The sequence below is a fragment of the Gopherus flavomarginatus genome, chromosome 3 (genome assembly GCF_025201925.1).
Source record: "Gopherus flavomarginatus isolate rGopFla2 chromosome 3, rGopFla2.mat.asm, whole genome shotgun sequence".
Lineage (NCBI taxonomy): Eukaryota > Metazoa > Chordata > Testudines > Testudinidae > Gopherus > Gopherus flavomarginatus.
The window spans coordinates 43,772,433-43,785,104 of record NC_066619.1 but is presented as its reverse complement, the minus strand read 5'-3'; the positions used below and the strand labels follow the sequence as shown (position 1 = coordinate 43,785,104).

Below are 12,672 nucleotides of genomic sequence, written 5' to 3'. Positions count from 1 at the left end.
TATAGCTTCTACCGCTCATGGGGACTGGAGTAGTTAAGCCGACAGGAGAGCTCTCTCCCATCAGTTTAGAGCAGCTATATTAGAGTGCTGTAAACTCCCTAGGGTAGCCGTGCCCTTAGAAACCCGTCCTCCTCCGCAGCTGAATCCTCATGAATATTGCAGTTACACTTAGCCTTTATCTAGCACTTCCATGAGAGGAACATGAAGAACTTTGCAAAGATGGGTTAGTATTTAATACAGCGTTGCCAACTCTCACCATTGGAAAATCGTCTATCCGACCCCCCAAAATAATAAGACTGATTTTAAAATCCTGAGGATTTTTTTTTTAAATGAAATGTGGGTTCTCTTTATTTCCCTTCTGGTTTCTGAGCCTTTAAGGTGCTCTCAGGTCACAATTTTCAACATTTCCTCTGCAAACAGGCAGGTCAGAAACTTATCTTTCTAGTACAGCTGGAGCTGGGGCAGGCTCACAGAAGCGAGAGCCCTTGCCGTCTGGGGCTGGCAGACAGTGGGCGTATCTCCTTGCAGCAGCTGGGACTGCTGCTACCAGCCCGTCCCATGAGGGGAGGCTCCTGCTGTCATCCCTGGGTGGCTGTGACTCCTACTGTCAGTCCCGGGTGGCTGAGAGCAGGAACCCCGGCCACCAAGCACGCTGCCAGTGGGAGCTCCAGCAAAGGGGGGCTGGCTGAGAGCAGGAACCCCAGCTACCAGGGGCACACTGACAGTGGGAGCTCCAGCAAACTGGGGCTGGCTGAGAGCAGGAACCCCGGCCATCAGGGGCACACTGCCTGGGATCTCCAGCAGACTGGGGCTGGCTGTGAGCGGGAGGGAAAAAAATCCTGACATTTGAGAGTTTTATCGCGAGATCATGAGTCAGACTTATTTTTACATAGAAATCACATCTCTTGCGATTAGTTCATGAGAGCTGGTGTGTCTGGTAGCAGAGCCACACTTTACAGATGAGAAAACTGATGGCACAGTGGTTACCTAACCAGCCCCAGCTCACACAGCATGTCAGAGGCAGAGCTAGGGAGAGCACCCAGAGAAACTGAATCCTAATCCCCTTCTCTAACCACTAGACAAGTGATTCTCAAACTTTTGTACTGGTGACCCCTTTCACACAGCAAGCCTCTGAGTGCGACCCCCCAATACATTAAAAACGCTTTTAAAATATATTTAACACTATTATAAACGCTGGAGGCAAAGCAGGGTTTCGGGTGGAGGCTGACAGCTCATGACTCCCTGAAGGGTCCAACCCCCAGTTTGAGAACCCCTGCATTAGACCTTGCTGCCCCATGCAAAATACTTGGTTAGTCTGTTCCAAAAAGTAACTAAACTGGCTTGGTAATAAGAAAAAAACAAACAGAAACGAGCATGAGCCATCGAATCACATGTAAACGCAGTGTAGTACTAAGCTGCATTTAGTAATGGGTGAAAAAGAGATTAAAGAAACCTAATGACTATCTTTTCATGCTCAATTTTTATTTCAGTTGTATGCAACTGCATAGGTATAAATATTTTTGTTCAGTATACAACAATTATGACATCCATGGGGAGTTTCTTAAAGAAAATAAGACTGCAAACACTTTATTGCACAGACCCTAACAAACAGGTTTTGTAAGCTGATAAATCTACAGCAGGAAGTCTACAAAGGAGCACGTCATAATCAACAATCACACAAAGACAGACCATCTAGTACACAGGTGAAAGGATCTCTAACAGCTCACTGGTAAGGTAAACACCAACAAACAGGTACTACATGAACACAAGTTTAAGCACTATTACGCCTCCAAATGCAAAAAAAACAAAAAAACCCAGCCAAACAAAAACCCAACAACCCTTATTTGGCAGAAGTGATAATGCACTATACAAAATATACATAAAAGATACATTTGTAAACAAATAGCCAGATGTGTTTTAAAGGAAATGAGGACAGTTTAAAAATGCAGAAGACTGTAAACTAGGAAATACCTCCCAGCCAGAAATGTCATGATACCTAAGTGCATTAGTGTTTGGTTAGAACAACCGCCAAAGCACAACTATATACTGTAAATGCTGAGACCATTTTCTCTTCAAAACTTTTCAAAGCTATTTTCTCCAATTGTTGTATCGTGTGAGCACACAGAACAAGAAATGAATGTAATAGCACAGTATGAAAAATTAGGAGGACTTGTTGGCAATTTTATCTTTTAATCAGAGACTCACTGAAATGAATCTAAACCCAACTAAGCATGGGGAGGGGGGAGGGAATTAGCATACTAGGTGCCTTACAAATCTCCAAGCCAAAATTACACTGTGTTTTGAAGAAAAATTGTATAGTTCTAGAAACACAGAAATTCCAGAGGAAACTGAAAGTAGATTGGCTCTTATATGGTTATTTATAACACAAATAAGCAAAAATACCATCTTATTGATACCAATTTAAAAATACTCATCTGTATGGATATTTCTGTAGTGCTCCTGTACGCTTCAAACTTTACCTTTTGTCCTTCAAAACAAACCAAATACCTCCACACTAAAACGATCAGACAAATTCAACATGTTCCACAGTATACAAAATTTAAATAAGGCTTAGCAAAAGTAATAAAGACAGACACATTCTAGCACCAAATAGCTCCAACAGGTCCCTTTGTTACAAAAATTCTGCTTTTTTACATTACAGTATTTACTTTTTTTTTTCCCTTTTCTTTTTTTTTTTTGCATACAAATAAAGAGATCATGTTATGAAATGCCAGGAGCTACTCAATGCATTTAGAAATGAATGTGAAACCCAGGGATTACTTGCTAAAAACAGCAAGTTTGCTCTATAACATAAGGCCCCAGCTATGTATTAAAATGTATCAATGTCAAGCTCTTTTGTGAAGATATGATACTGAAATCACTTTTTTCCTTTTTACCGGACTTGTCATATAAAAGAGAAAAAAGCTAAACAGCATGAAGCTAGTTACTCAAACCTACATACCATGATAACTGATATTCTTTACATTCATTAAAAAACAGGGATGGGAATAGTATGCAAGTCATTTGCTTCTACTTGTGCCTCACCTCTATAAAGGCCTGAATTTAAAAGAGCTACAAGGGAACCAAGACAGGATTGCAGCAGAAACTAAGCACATGTGCTTGCAGTCTCAGCCTTGTCTGAAGTGAAGGTCCCAGGTAGCCTCCCTAAAGACAAGATGAGAACATCTGTTTCACCAGATAATGCTACTCAACTGGGTGTAGTGTTAATGGAGGCTTTTCCCTTCACTGTAACTATGCCTATTCTAAATAAGAGGCAGGCTTTGCACTGGGGAGGTTCAGTTGGGTCCTACGTTCGATCAGGTGAAGCAGTTAGCCAGATACAGTACTATCAAAATCTACGGTTAGTTAAAATATACATAAAAACTTCCAATAAGCCATCATATTTTTTCTATTGTTTTTAACACTATATAGAATTTTTAACAAGTAAAAATGTGGCTTATTTTCTTTCCCTTTAAATCAGACTATGTGTGTATTGTTTATCCAAGGTTGAATTTCAGTAATTCTGCTTCATATTTGATTATGGCACATAAGTGGCAAAGCAACTATCGCAAAAAAAAAAAAAGTAATAGTAAACAATGCAATCAGCAGCAACGTATATATGCTACATTCAAAACCAAACACGTCATGAGATATTTACAGGGAAAAACTTTTTCTCAACAACTCTCAACTGTAAAGGTAATTTTATACAAATACTCTATGGTAACAGTTTTACCGGTTACATTTGGGAAGGCATTTTGAAAAAGGACGTCTCTTTCTACACACTGCCCCCTGCTGGAGTGGCATGAAAGCTTTGCCATGTAAAGATACCACACAGTGCTGGTTTCAGAAGGTAGTCAAGACACATCAACACATTTTCAGCTAAAGTCTAAGTCATATCTGCCAAGTTAATGCTATTGAGAGGACTTTTTATGAGGACTGCTCCGTGAAGCATCCTTTCCTCGCCTCTGCCGCACTGAGTCTTTATCAGATGAAAGTGCATTAGGACGGTCAGAGGTGGTTACTGACCTGGGAAAATCTTTACCTACATTCTGTTTTTTTGCAGCAGGAGGCTGAGCTTGAATGGGATCTTCTCCCTTTACATCCACAGTGTTGCTAGCAGAAAGAGGCTTTTCTTGATTTCCAGGTTTACTCCCAAGGTTTGAAGCAGGATGAAGGGCTTCTACTGGGATAGCAGAGCTATGCAAGGTCAACAGTGAAACGCTCTTAGTGATTTCTCTTTTACCATCCCCTGTAGAAGAGGTAGCTTGCTTTTTCAGTTCCTTGCAGCTGGTGTCAGGAAGCTCTGGTGAGCCTGTTTTAACCTTGGCTGAAGACAGATGAGATGCTTCTTGCCTAGATTCAGGGAAGTTGGGTGGACAATTCAGCTGCTTTGATGGAGTTACAGCTGAATGACATGAACTCTGCACAGTGGCAGTTGATAAAAGCTTTGCTGTAATCTGCTTGTTCGCATCTGTTAACTGTTTTTGACTAACTTGTCCCTTCCCTTTTGAATCTGGAGAGCCTTTGCTAACTATGGGTGCCTTTTCTGCTACTTTCCCCAGGTCACAGTTAAGGAAAAGGCTGGGCTCCAAATTCCCACTGTCATTCTGAACATAAAGTGCTTCAGTGCATTTTTGTCCTTCAGGTCTTTTGTCTGCAGTGATGGCCTGATTACTTTGGCCTTTGTCTGCCAGTTTGTTCAATAAGAGACAGTCTTTCACAGTGGAAAACTTTGGAGGCATGTTTTGCTTTTCATATACATACAGTTGCTTTTGATCAGCAGTCTCACTGAAGCCTGCTGTTTCCTGACTTAGAAAATGCTTGGAGTTTTCTGGGCCTGCTGGTGCCTGGCCATTACAAGAGGATTTAGGTTTGGTTTCAGGAGTGCTGCTATTGATTTGGATTGAAGGTGCTGACCCATGTTCCAGACCCAGAGGCTTTTCTACCTGAATGTGCTCATTGTTTAGTTTTCTCTGAGAAATAAGAACAAAAGAATGAGAATCCTGCACACTTTTATTGGCATGTTTCCCATCTTTCCGAGAGCCAGTAGCGGGCTGAATAACTGTTTCTTTTTCTTTTATGTTTGCAGTGCACTGCTTTTGTGCAAATGTGAATTTGTCAGAGTGCTTAGATTTAGAGGAACAAGTTTCATTTATTTGCCTGGATTTATTATTACTGCTTTCCATGTAGGCTGAACCAGTTTTGACTTGCTTTTGAACACCTAAATGCACATGAGCATCTATTACAGAGTTTCTGTTTACAGTCTCTCTCACAGAAGGGAAACCCGAAGGGCTAAACTGCTGCCTGGTAATCAGGTTGGGTAGCTCTCTCTCTCTAATATGAAGCTGTATATTGCTAGACTGTTTCTGATCTTTCTTTCCCAAATCTTTGGAGTTGTCCTTCTGTGCAGAGGAACACACAAGTGATTTCTCACTCTTAGTATTAGACTCTACTGATTGTTGTACAGGCCTTTTGGGAAAAGACATTTCACTCTTTGAGTCCATCACCTCCTGCTTGTTCACGTCCCTCTCTACAGAAGACCCAGCAGGGGTAATGTCATCTTTGGCAAATTGTTTTGGTAGATCTTTGCCATCTTTAGACTCCACCTTAGAGCCAGCTGTCTGCACTCTCGTTGTTCTGTGTGTTTGAAGGGGAATGGCAAAGTCAGCAGAGAGTCTCTGAATGGCTTTGGAATCACTTGTTTTAAAAGCATCTGGGATAGATTTCTTCACAGATGAATCTCTGATCCCCTCAGCCTTTACAGAGAAAGATTCGTAATTTCTTTGTGTCACTGGATACTTGACAGGCAACTCCTTTTGGGTTTGCCTCTCTTTTCCTGCAGTTTTTTCTGGGGTACCTTGGGCTGTGGAAGGTGTGGTAGATGCCAGGGCAGTGTGGAGACATTGATTATGGACAGTGTGTAATTTTGCCTCAGTCGCATGGTCCTTCTGTTTTGAATGGGAATCCTCTCTCTTTTGATCACCTTCCCTGACAGAAATGTTGCATGCAACATCTGGGCTGGAAATCTTTTTTCCTGTTTCTAGTTCTGCGGTCACAGGGGCTGCTGGTGCATTTTGAAAACTCTTGCTTGACTGTGAAAATTGGGGCTCTAGCAGATTAGATTTACTAGACTTTGAATGGGGCGACACCACCTCTTTCTGACAGGATGTCTCCTCCTTTACACCATTGCACTGAGATGCCAGAGGCATGGAAGAGCCTACCTCATTGCTGGTGTTTTGACTTTCTGGTAGCAGGCATGAAGGCAGTTCTGTCTTTGAAGCCTGTGGCCCAGACAGTAAGGCAATGTCTAAAGTGCCTTCAATTGGTTTCAAACAAGAAACCGATCTCCCTTCTAGTTTATACTCCGATGGACTTTTTCTGACAGGAGACTCAGTAGAAATCAGGGCTGATTTTTCCAAACCAGTTTCCACTCGGCCATTCAAGGCTTTGAGAGGAACAAAAGAAACTGAGCTAATCTGAGCAGCATGTGCACTACTGATAAATGCTCTGCTATCAGCAACTGCAGCGGAATCCTGCTGTACATTGATGGGTCTGACTGTATTAAGTTGAAGGCATTCATGAACATTTGATGTCAGTTTGGGCTTTAACACTGGACAGAGACTGTCATCTTTTTCTTCAAAGGACATTTTCTTTCTGAGATAATCAATATTTGCAAGCTTACCATCTAGTCTTTCAAATTTGACAAATTCTTTTGTTGGTGCATTTTTATCTGTGTTTTCTCCCTTTCCATTTAGCAGCCTGTCAGATGAGTGAGGTAGCACATCTTGCAATGTACATGGAGGGGAAATTCTTTTGAAGTCATAAGAGAGATGGCTGAGTTCATTAAGAGGAGGCCCATGACATGGCATGTGTGTATCTAAAGGAACACAGTCATTTGGTCTCATGTTTGCATTCTTGTGAAGGGTGTCTTTGAGTATGCCACCTACTGACGGAGTCTCCAGAGCAGTAATTTTAGTTTCAAAGTGATTTGATCTTTCCAAAGCCTTCTGAAATGATTTTTTGTCTCTTTCTTCCAGTCTTAAGATAGCAGGATTTTCTGATTCACCACTAGGCTCATGTATAGTACTTGCTTTCTGCAGACAATCTTGTTTCTCAGCAAGATCTTGCTTTTTCATAACTATCTTGACCTTTAATTTCTCTCTATCCAGCTCATCAACAGACTCTTGCCTACCCAACTTTCTGCAGACAGGGCGTTTTAGGCAGCCTTGCTCTGCAGGCCTGACTCGGGTGAGTGATGGCACATCACACACGTTCTCCTCCAGGCTCTGAAGAGTTACTTCTCTTTGGGACAATTCCCTATTCACCTCTTCTTGAGTCACTTCCAGGCTGTGTTTGCGTGAACATAAGTGTTTCTTGTCACAACCATAAGAAGGTGCAAGTTTCTCTTCAGACTGGACCCTCTTTAGCAGTGGAGACCTGGGTGGCTCAGCACTCTTTGGCCTCACTATGTGTCTCACAATAGTTGGAGGGGAGTGCATCTTGCTAGGGAATGCCTGAGCGATTTTTGAATTTCCAATTGAATGTCCCAGTAAAGGTGATGGAGATCGTTGAGGGGACGGTGGCTGGGGTGTTGGAGAAGGTGTTCGTGCCAAAGGGGAGAGAGGAATGCTGCCAGCTGACTTGCGTCTTCCTGACCGGTATCTTTGTCCACCAAGCTTTGGACCCAACCCGTGAAGAGTGCTGGGTCTTATGTGACCTGAGCCAGCTGGAGAATTGGGTCCACTTGAGCTAGGGGAGCTGCTCTGGGAGGAATTGGTACCTAAAAAAAGAAAAAAATATAAAACTAGGAAAGTTCTTCAGCTCTTGTCTCTAATAACTAACGCAGATACAGCACACAAAAAATGTACCGACAAGCATTTGTTCTACCTGCCAAAGCATTGCATGGTTTGGCAGGCTCAAGTTACTGGACTGTAAAATAACATCACTCTTATAAACATGGTTTTCCCATTACATTTAAATTAGCAATTATTTTCCCACAGGATTTAGAAGCTAATATTTTCTGTCATTTCAAAGAAAGGTTCCAAGCTTTCAGATGGTTTACACCTTCAGCAATGGATAGTAAGCAACAACAACATTTATTTTTACTGCTGCTAAAACCATGAGAACACTAAAATGGGGCTCGAGCAAGTGAAACAATCTACAAATCAGAATGATGTGATGTGTAAAGTCTACTATATCGTTATGCCCACCTAGTTTTCCAATGGAAATCCATATTTATTATACCCCACACACTGGTCCCATGATCTAGCAATGCTTTTTCCAATGTAATTTTAATTCCTTTACTAGTAATATTCTCTCAACTAGTTTTAATTTGTCCATAGGTAGTTTCTATAGATGATTTATTCATTCATTAAGTTTCATTTTCTATTAATTTTAGATTTTAAAAACCAAACAATAATAAAATTTTGGAGACAAACCTAGCACACTGTTTCCTTTTAAATGCTTCTGTGCCATACTAAAATCTTTGATTTAGTATCATGGTTTTTCTTAATCCAAATGAAATCAAACTATCAAAAATATCTTGGATTTCACATAAGTGACTGTTCTCACTGGAAATCAGTACAGACTAAGCTTCATGAAGGTGGCACATATTTCCATCTCCCTAACAACTCACCGGATGGGAAATCAGGAGTGGAGCGGTAGCTTGGGGTAGGAGACCTGGGAGACAAGCTGTGAGTTGGGGAGCCAGGCAAGCTCTCTCCTGATGAAAGGGATCGGTTCAGGCAGGAGAAACTTCGGCTCGTGTGAAGAAGGGGAGAGGGCTGCTTGGCTAACTTCTTGAAGAGAGACCTCCTCCTAGCATTAGAATGGGAGAGAATTCATCAGGAGAGATGCTGCACAAATCATCATCATCCCAGCAGGAGCTCTTAATGCTGACTTTTAATAACATCCCTGTTACCTCTCCAAAAGCGAACTGTACAAAATTGTAGAACTGCTACGGCTTTAGAAAACGGGATGAATTGCAGGCAGATGGGATAAAAACGTGATCACAATCTATCATCTCTAAAATTTACTCACAATACTTCCAGAAAAAGTTTGAGTTACATATAAATGAGTGGTTTCAGAGTAGCAGCCATGTTAGTCTGTAGCCGCAAAAAGAACAGGAGTATTTGTGGTACCTTAGAGACTAACAAATTTATTTCAGCATGAGCTTTCGTGAGCTACAGCTCACTTCTTTGGATGCATAGAAGTGAGCTGTAGCTCACGAAAGCTCATGCTGAAATAAATTTGTTAGTCTCTAAGGTGCCACAAGTACTCCTGTTCTTTTTGTATAAATGAGTGTAAAATCCTTTGTCTCCTCAGTTTAAGCCCATACCAAAAGGTATGGAATTTAGTGCATGTGTGTGTGCGCGCGGGGGAGGGGAGGGCGCGCAAGGTTCCCCTCCAGCTCCTCTTCAGATCCTTACAGTGTCTTACTGTGTCCTCCACCTGGCTGACGCCCAAAGGGGTTCTTTGAGGAAATAAAAGTCCTCTCCCCTCTTTCCTCCCTTATGGGAGAGGGGAGTCCATGGAAAATAAAAGGAGGTGAGGGTGACCTGGAAGTCAGGCAGGATGAAACCGCTTTCAGTAGTGTTCTCTCAACCAATGTGCCATTGTCTGGGGTCTCACCCCCATGGGGTAGCTCTCCGTTCTAAACCATTGATGGTGGGTCTCCTTGGAAATACCCAAGTAGTCCAAAATGGCGGCCTTTACTTGTTTGTAGTCTATGGCCCTCTCCAAGTCCAGATTACAAAAGGCTGCCTGGTCCAGACCCATCAAGTATGGGGCAAGGATCAGAGCCCATTGTTCTGGGGGGCCACTGGGCTGCTAGCACCACCCTCTAGAACATAACTAGGAAGGCTTCAGGGTCATCGTCTGGCTCCATCTTGGTTAGCTTCACTGATTCTGGCAGGGGAATACCCTTGCATGGCCTGCTGGGACTCCCTGGGGGCACAGAGATGGCACCATCTGCTGCATCATCTCCTTTTGATACTGCTGTTGCTGGGCCAACAGTTTCCTCAGCAGCTGCTGGTGTGTGGTCTGAATTTTCTGCTGGATGTCCCACTGCTGCAGCAACTGCTGTTGGAACTGCTGTTGCGGGGCAGCTTGCTGCATCTCTAACCACTTTATACCACTGCTCCAGTTCCATCTTGCATGGAACAGCTGAGTGCTATCTCCTCTAAGGCTTTTTAAAAACCCCTTGTATCAGCTGTGGTTATGACTGCATTCTCCACCATTAGTGTGGAGCAGGAATCCCAGCCTCCTCTTCAGGTCCTTATACTGTCTTCCTCTCCCTTCTACCCCTCACCCCATCCCGGCAGATGCCCAAAGGAGTTCTTGGAGCAAACAAACGAAAAGTCCTCTCCCCTCTTTTCTCCCTTATGGGTGAGGGGAGTCCATGAGATTATAAAGGGAGATACGGGTGACCTGGAACTCAGGTAGTCCTCCTGGATCAGCTCTTTCGGTTTACTCCAAATGGGGTCTCCTTCCAGCACCTCCTCATGGGCACATTGCTCTGACGCTGGGTCTTGCAGCTTTGGGAGAGGTGAGGCTTGTTGCTGTCTACCTCTTGGCAAGCATAGAAGGTAGAAGAGGCCTTGCAGGAGCATCTCATTGGTACTGAACAGGCCCCGAGGAGTTTGCCAGTCTCCTCTCTGCTAGTATGAGGGCATGTCCCTTCACAGCCAACAATACACGAGGAGCGGTTAAAGATACACAACAAGACAACCTTAGTCTCCAAGAGGTTATTTAAAACAAAGATGCACTGGAAGACCCAAAAGAAGCAGCAACCACAATTATTCACTCTCTCATTTCTATTTCTGGTTTTGTGCCTTGCAGCAACAGTGCATCTTCAGGAGGGATTTAAATAAAGATAGAGTGGTGCGGGGGGGGGGGATCCTGGTACAATAGGATGGGAGGATGTTTCATGAGCATGGGATACCATGGATGAAGGTAAAAAGATGGGTGTGGGAGGTGGAAGAGAAAATAATAGTGTAACAGGATGTTTTTTAGATGTGGTTATACATACATAACCACATGCCTAAACACATATGCAAAAGCAATATATTTATCAAAAAACAAAACTATCACTCACCTTTCTAGGCTCTCTTTCTTTTTGGTTTTCTTACTGCGTCTAACCATTCGGCTCCTGTAGCTATTCCTCCTGGCCGGGCCTGTTTTGATTGAAGTGTTCTCGAAGGGGGTTGTAGTAATTGACACTTTGTTTCCACTCTGCCAAAATGATTAGAATGTTTCAGAATGAGTAATACAGAACCACTTCCCTGTCAATTGGAAGTTCCATTACACTGAAAAAGCAGCAAAACACAACTCCAACTTGGGAGTAGGAGCTGACAACATATGCAAGCACTCTATATACTTCTGAATCAATCATGTTGTAGGGACTAGTCACCAGGAACCAAAATACACACAAATTGGCAGGTTACCGCGTTCATCACTTACACATTCAAATCAGGTGCCTGCTGTTAAACACTAGCACAGACAATTCTCAGTCAAGTTTTTGTGAAGGTGGTCACATTGTGAAGGATTCAAAGTTTGTAAGTTTCCTTCATGCCCAGACCCATAATTTTGAGGTATAGTGTACAGTTTTAATTATTTTAATTAGTTAGAAGGATACTATGGGTTGGCCAAAATTGCAAATTGTGAAAGAATTTAATTAAAATTTTGTAGATTCCCCTCCCACACCCATTTTCCCACTACAAGAATGCAGCTGTCATTATATCTTGAATGAACTACTTCAGTGAACACTCTCTTTCTCTCAAGAAACCAGTCATTGCAACTGTGAAGCTGAGCTGGAGAACCCACCTCCATGCCAGCCCCAAACAAGTAGCAGCAAAGACATTTATACATGTTTGCTGTTTACACAAGTGATGATTTACTTATTTTAAGCTAAAAGCTTCTCAGAATTGTTTAACTGAAATGCCATGACTGAAAAATAAATAAATACCTATAGTTCTATGTTAGTAACAAAACCACTTGAGAAGAATAGTAAAGCATCAGGATAAAGTTTTCCTTTGTAACAAGACTGTGATGATAAAATAAATCAATTAATTCCAGGTCTGTTTTTTGGATGAATTGCATCATTGCATGCTGAATTTACTCTTATGAATATTGTATATACCATCAGCTAATCATTTTTATTTTCCTCTCTGTAATTTCTCATCAGCTTTAAAAATGCTACTTTGGCTAATAAAAACTCAAACTTACATTAATTCTTTAAACAAGGAACACAAGAACAGTGAGAAACCTATTATAAGTAACTGGCTGCCTAAAATTATTTAACCAGGGGGTGTTTTATACCATATCCTTCTCACATAATTTATTAATTTGAGAGTTCCTCTGGTTTCAGAGAGGAGAAACAAATTAATTTCTCAGCAAAACATATATTTGACCTTTTTTATTATTTCTATATTCTGTTACGAAAGTGTTGCTTCCTAATACACTTTTATGACTGACTATTCATTTCGACAGGTGAAGTTGTTCATACAACACCATGAAATTGTTAATAATGTAGGATGCAAACGTACTGCTGTCTAAAATAATGCTGACCTACTTTTAGTCTGTGCCGCAAATACTATAGAAGAACTGCAACATAATGAGCTACAGTGAAGCAATGTGTAAGAGAATATTGAACTCTGAAAAAATGAACCATGC

General features: G+C 41.9%; 1 protein-coding gene across 6 annotated transcripts in view; it reads right to left on the bottom strand.

The window, feature by feature from the left end:
• Positions 1-1,461: 1,461 nt before the first annotated feature.
• Positions 1,462-12,672, bottom strand: part of MAST4 (microtubule associated serine/threonine kinase family member 4) — a 433,584-nt gene continuing 422,373 nt past the window's right edge. For all 6 annotated transcript variants that reach the window (XM_050946844.1, XM_050946850.1, XM_050946845.1 and 3 more), the window contains 3 exons: positions 11,096-11,232; positions 8,636-8,817; positions 1,462-7,780 (listed from right to left, as the gene is read on the bottom strand). In XM_050946844.1, the coding sequence (XP_050802801.1) occupies positions 3,912-7,780; positions 8,636-8,817; positions 11,096-11,232 (4,188 nt within the window). In that variant the 3' untranslated portion in view covers positions 1,462-3,911. The remainder of the gene's footprint in view (positions 7,781-8,635; positions 8,818-11,095; positions 11,233-12,672) is intronic.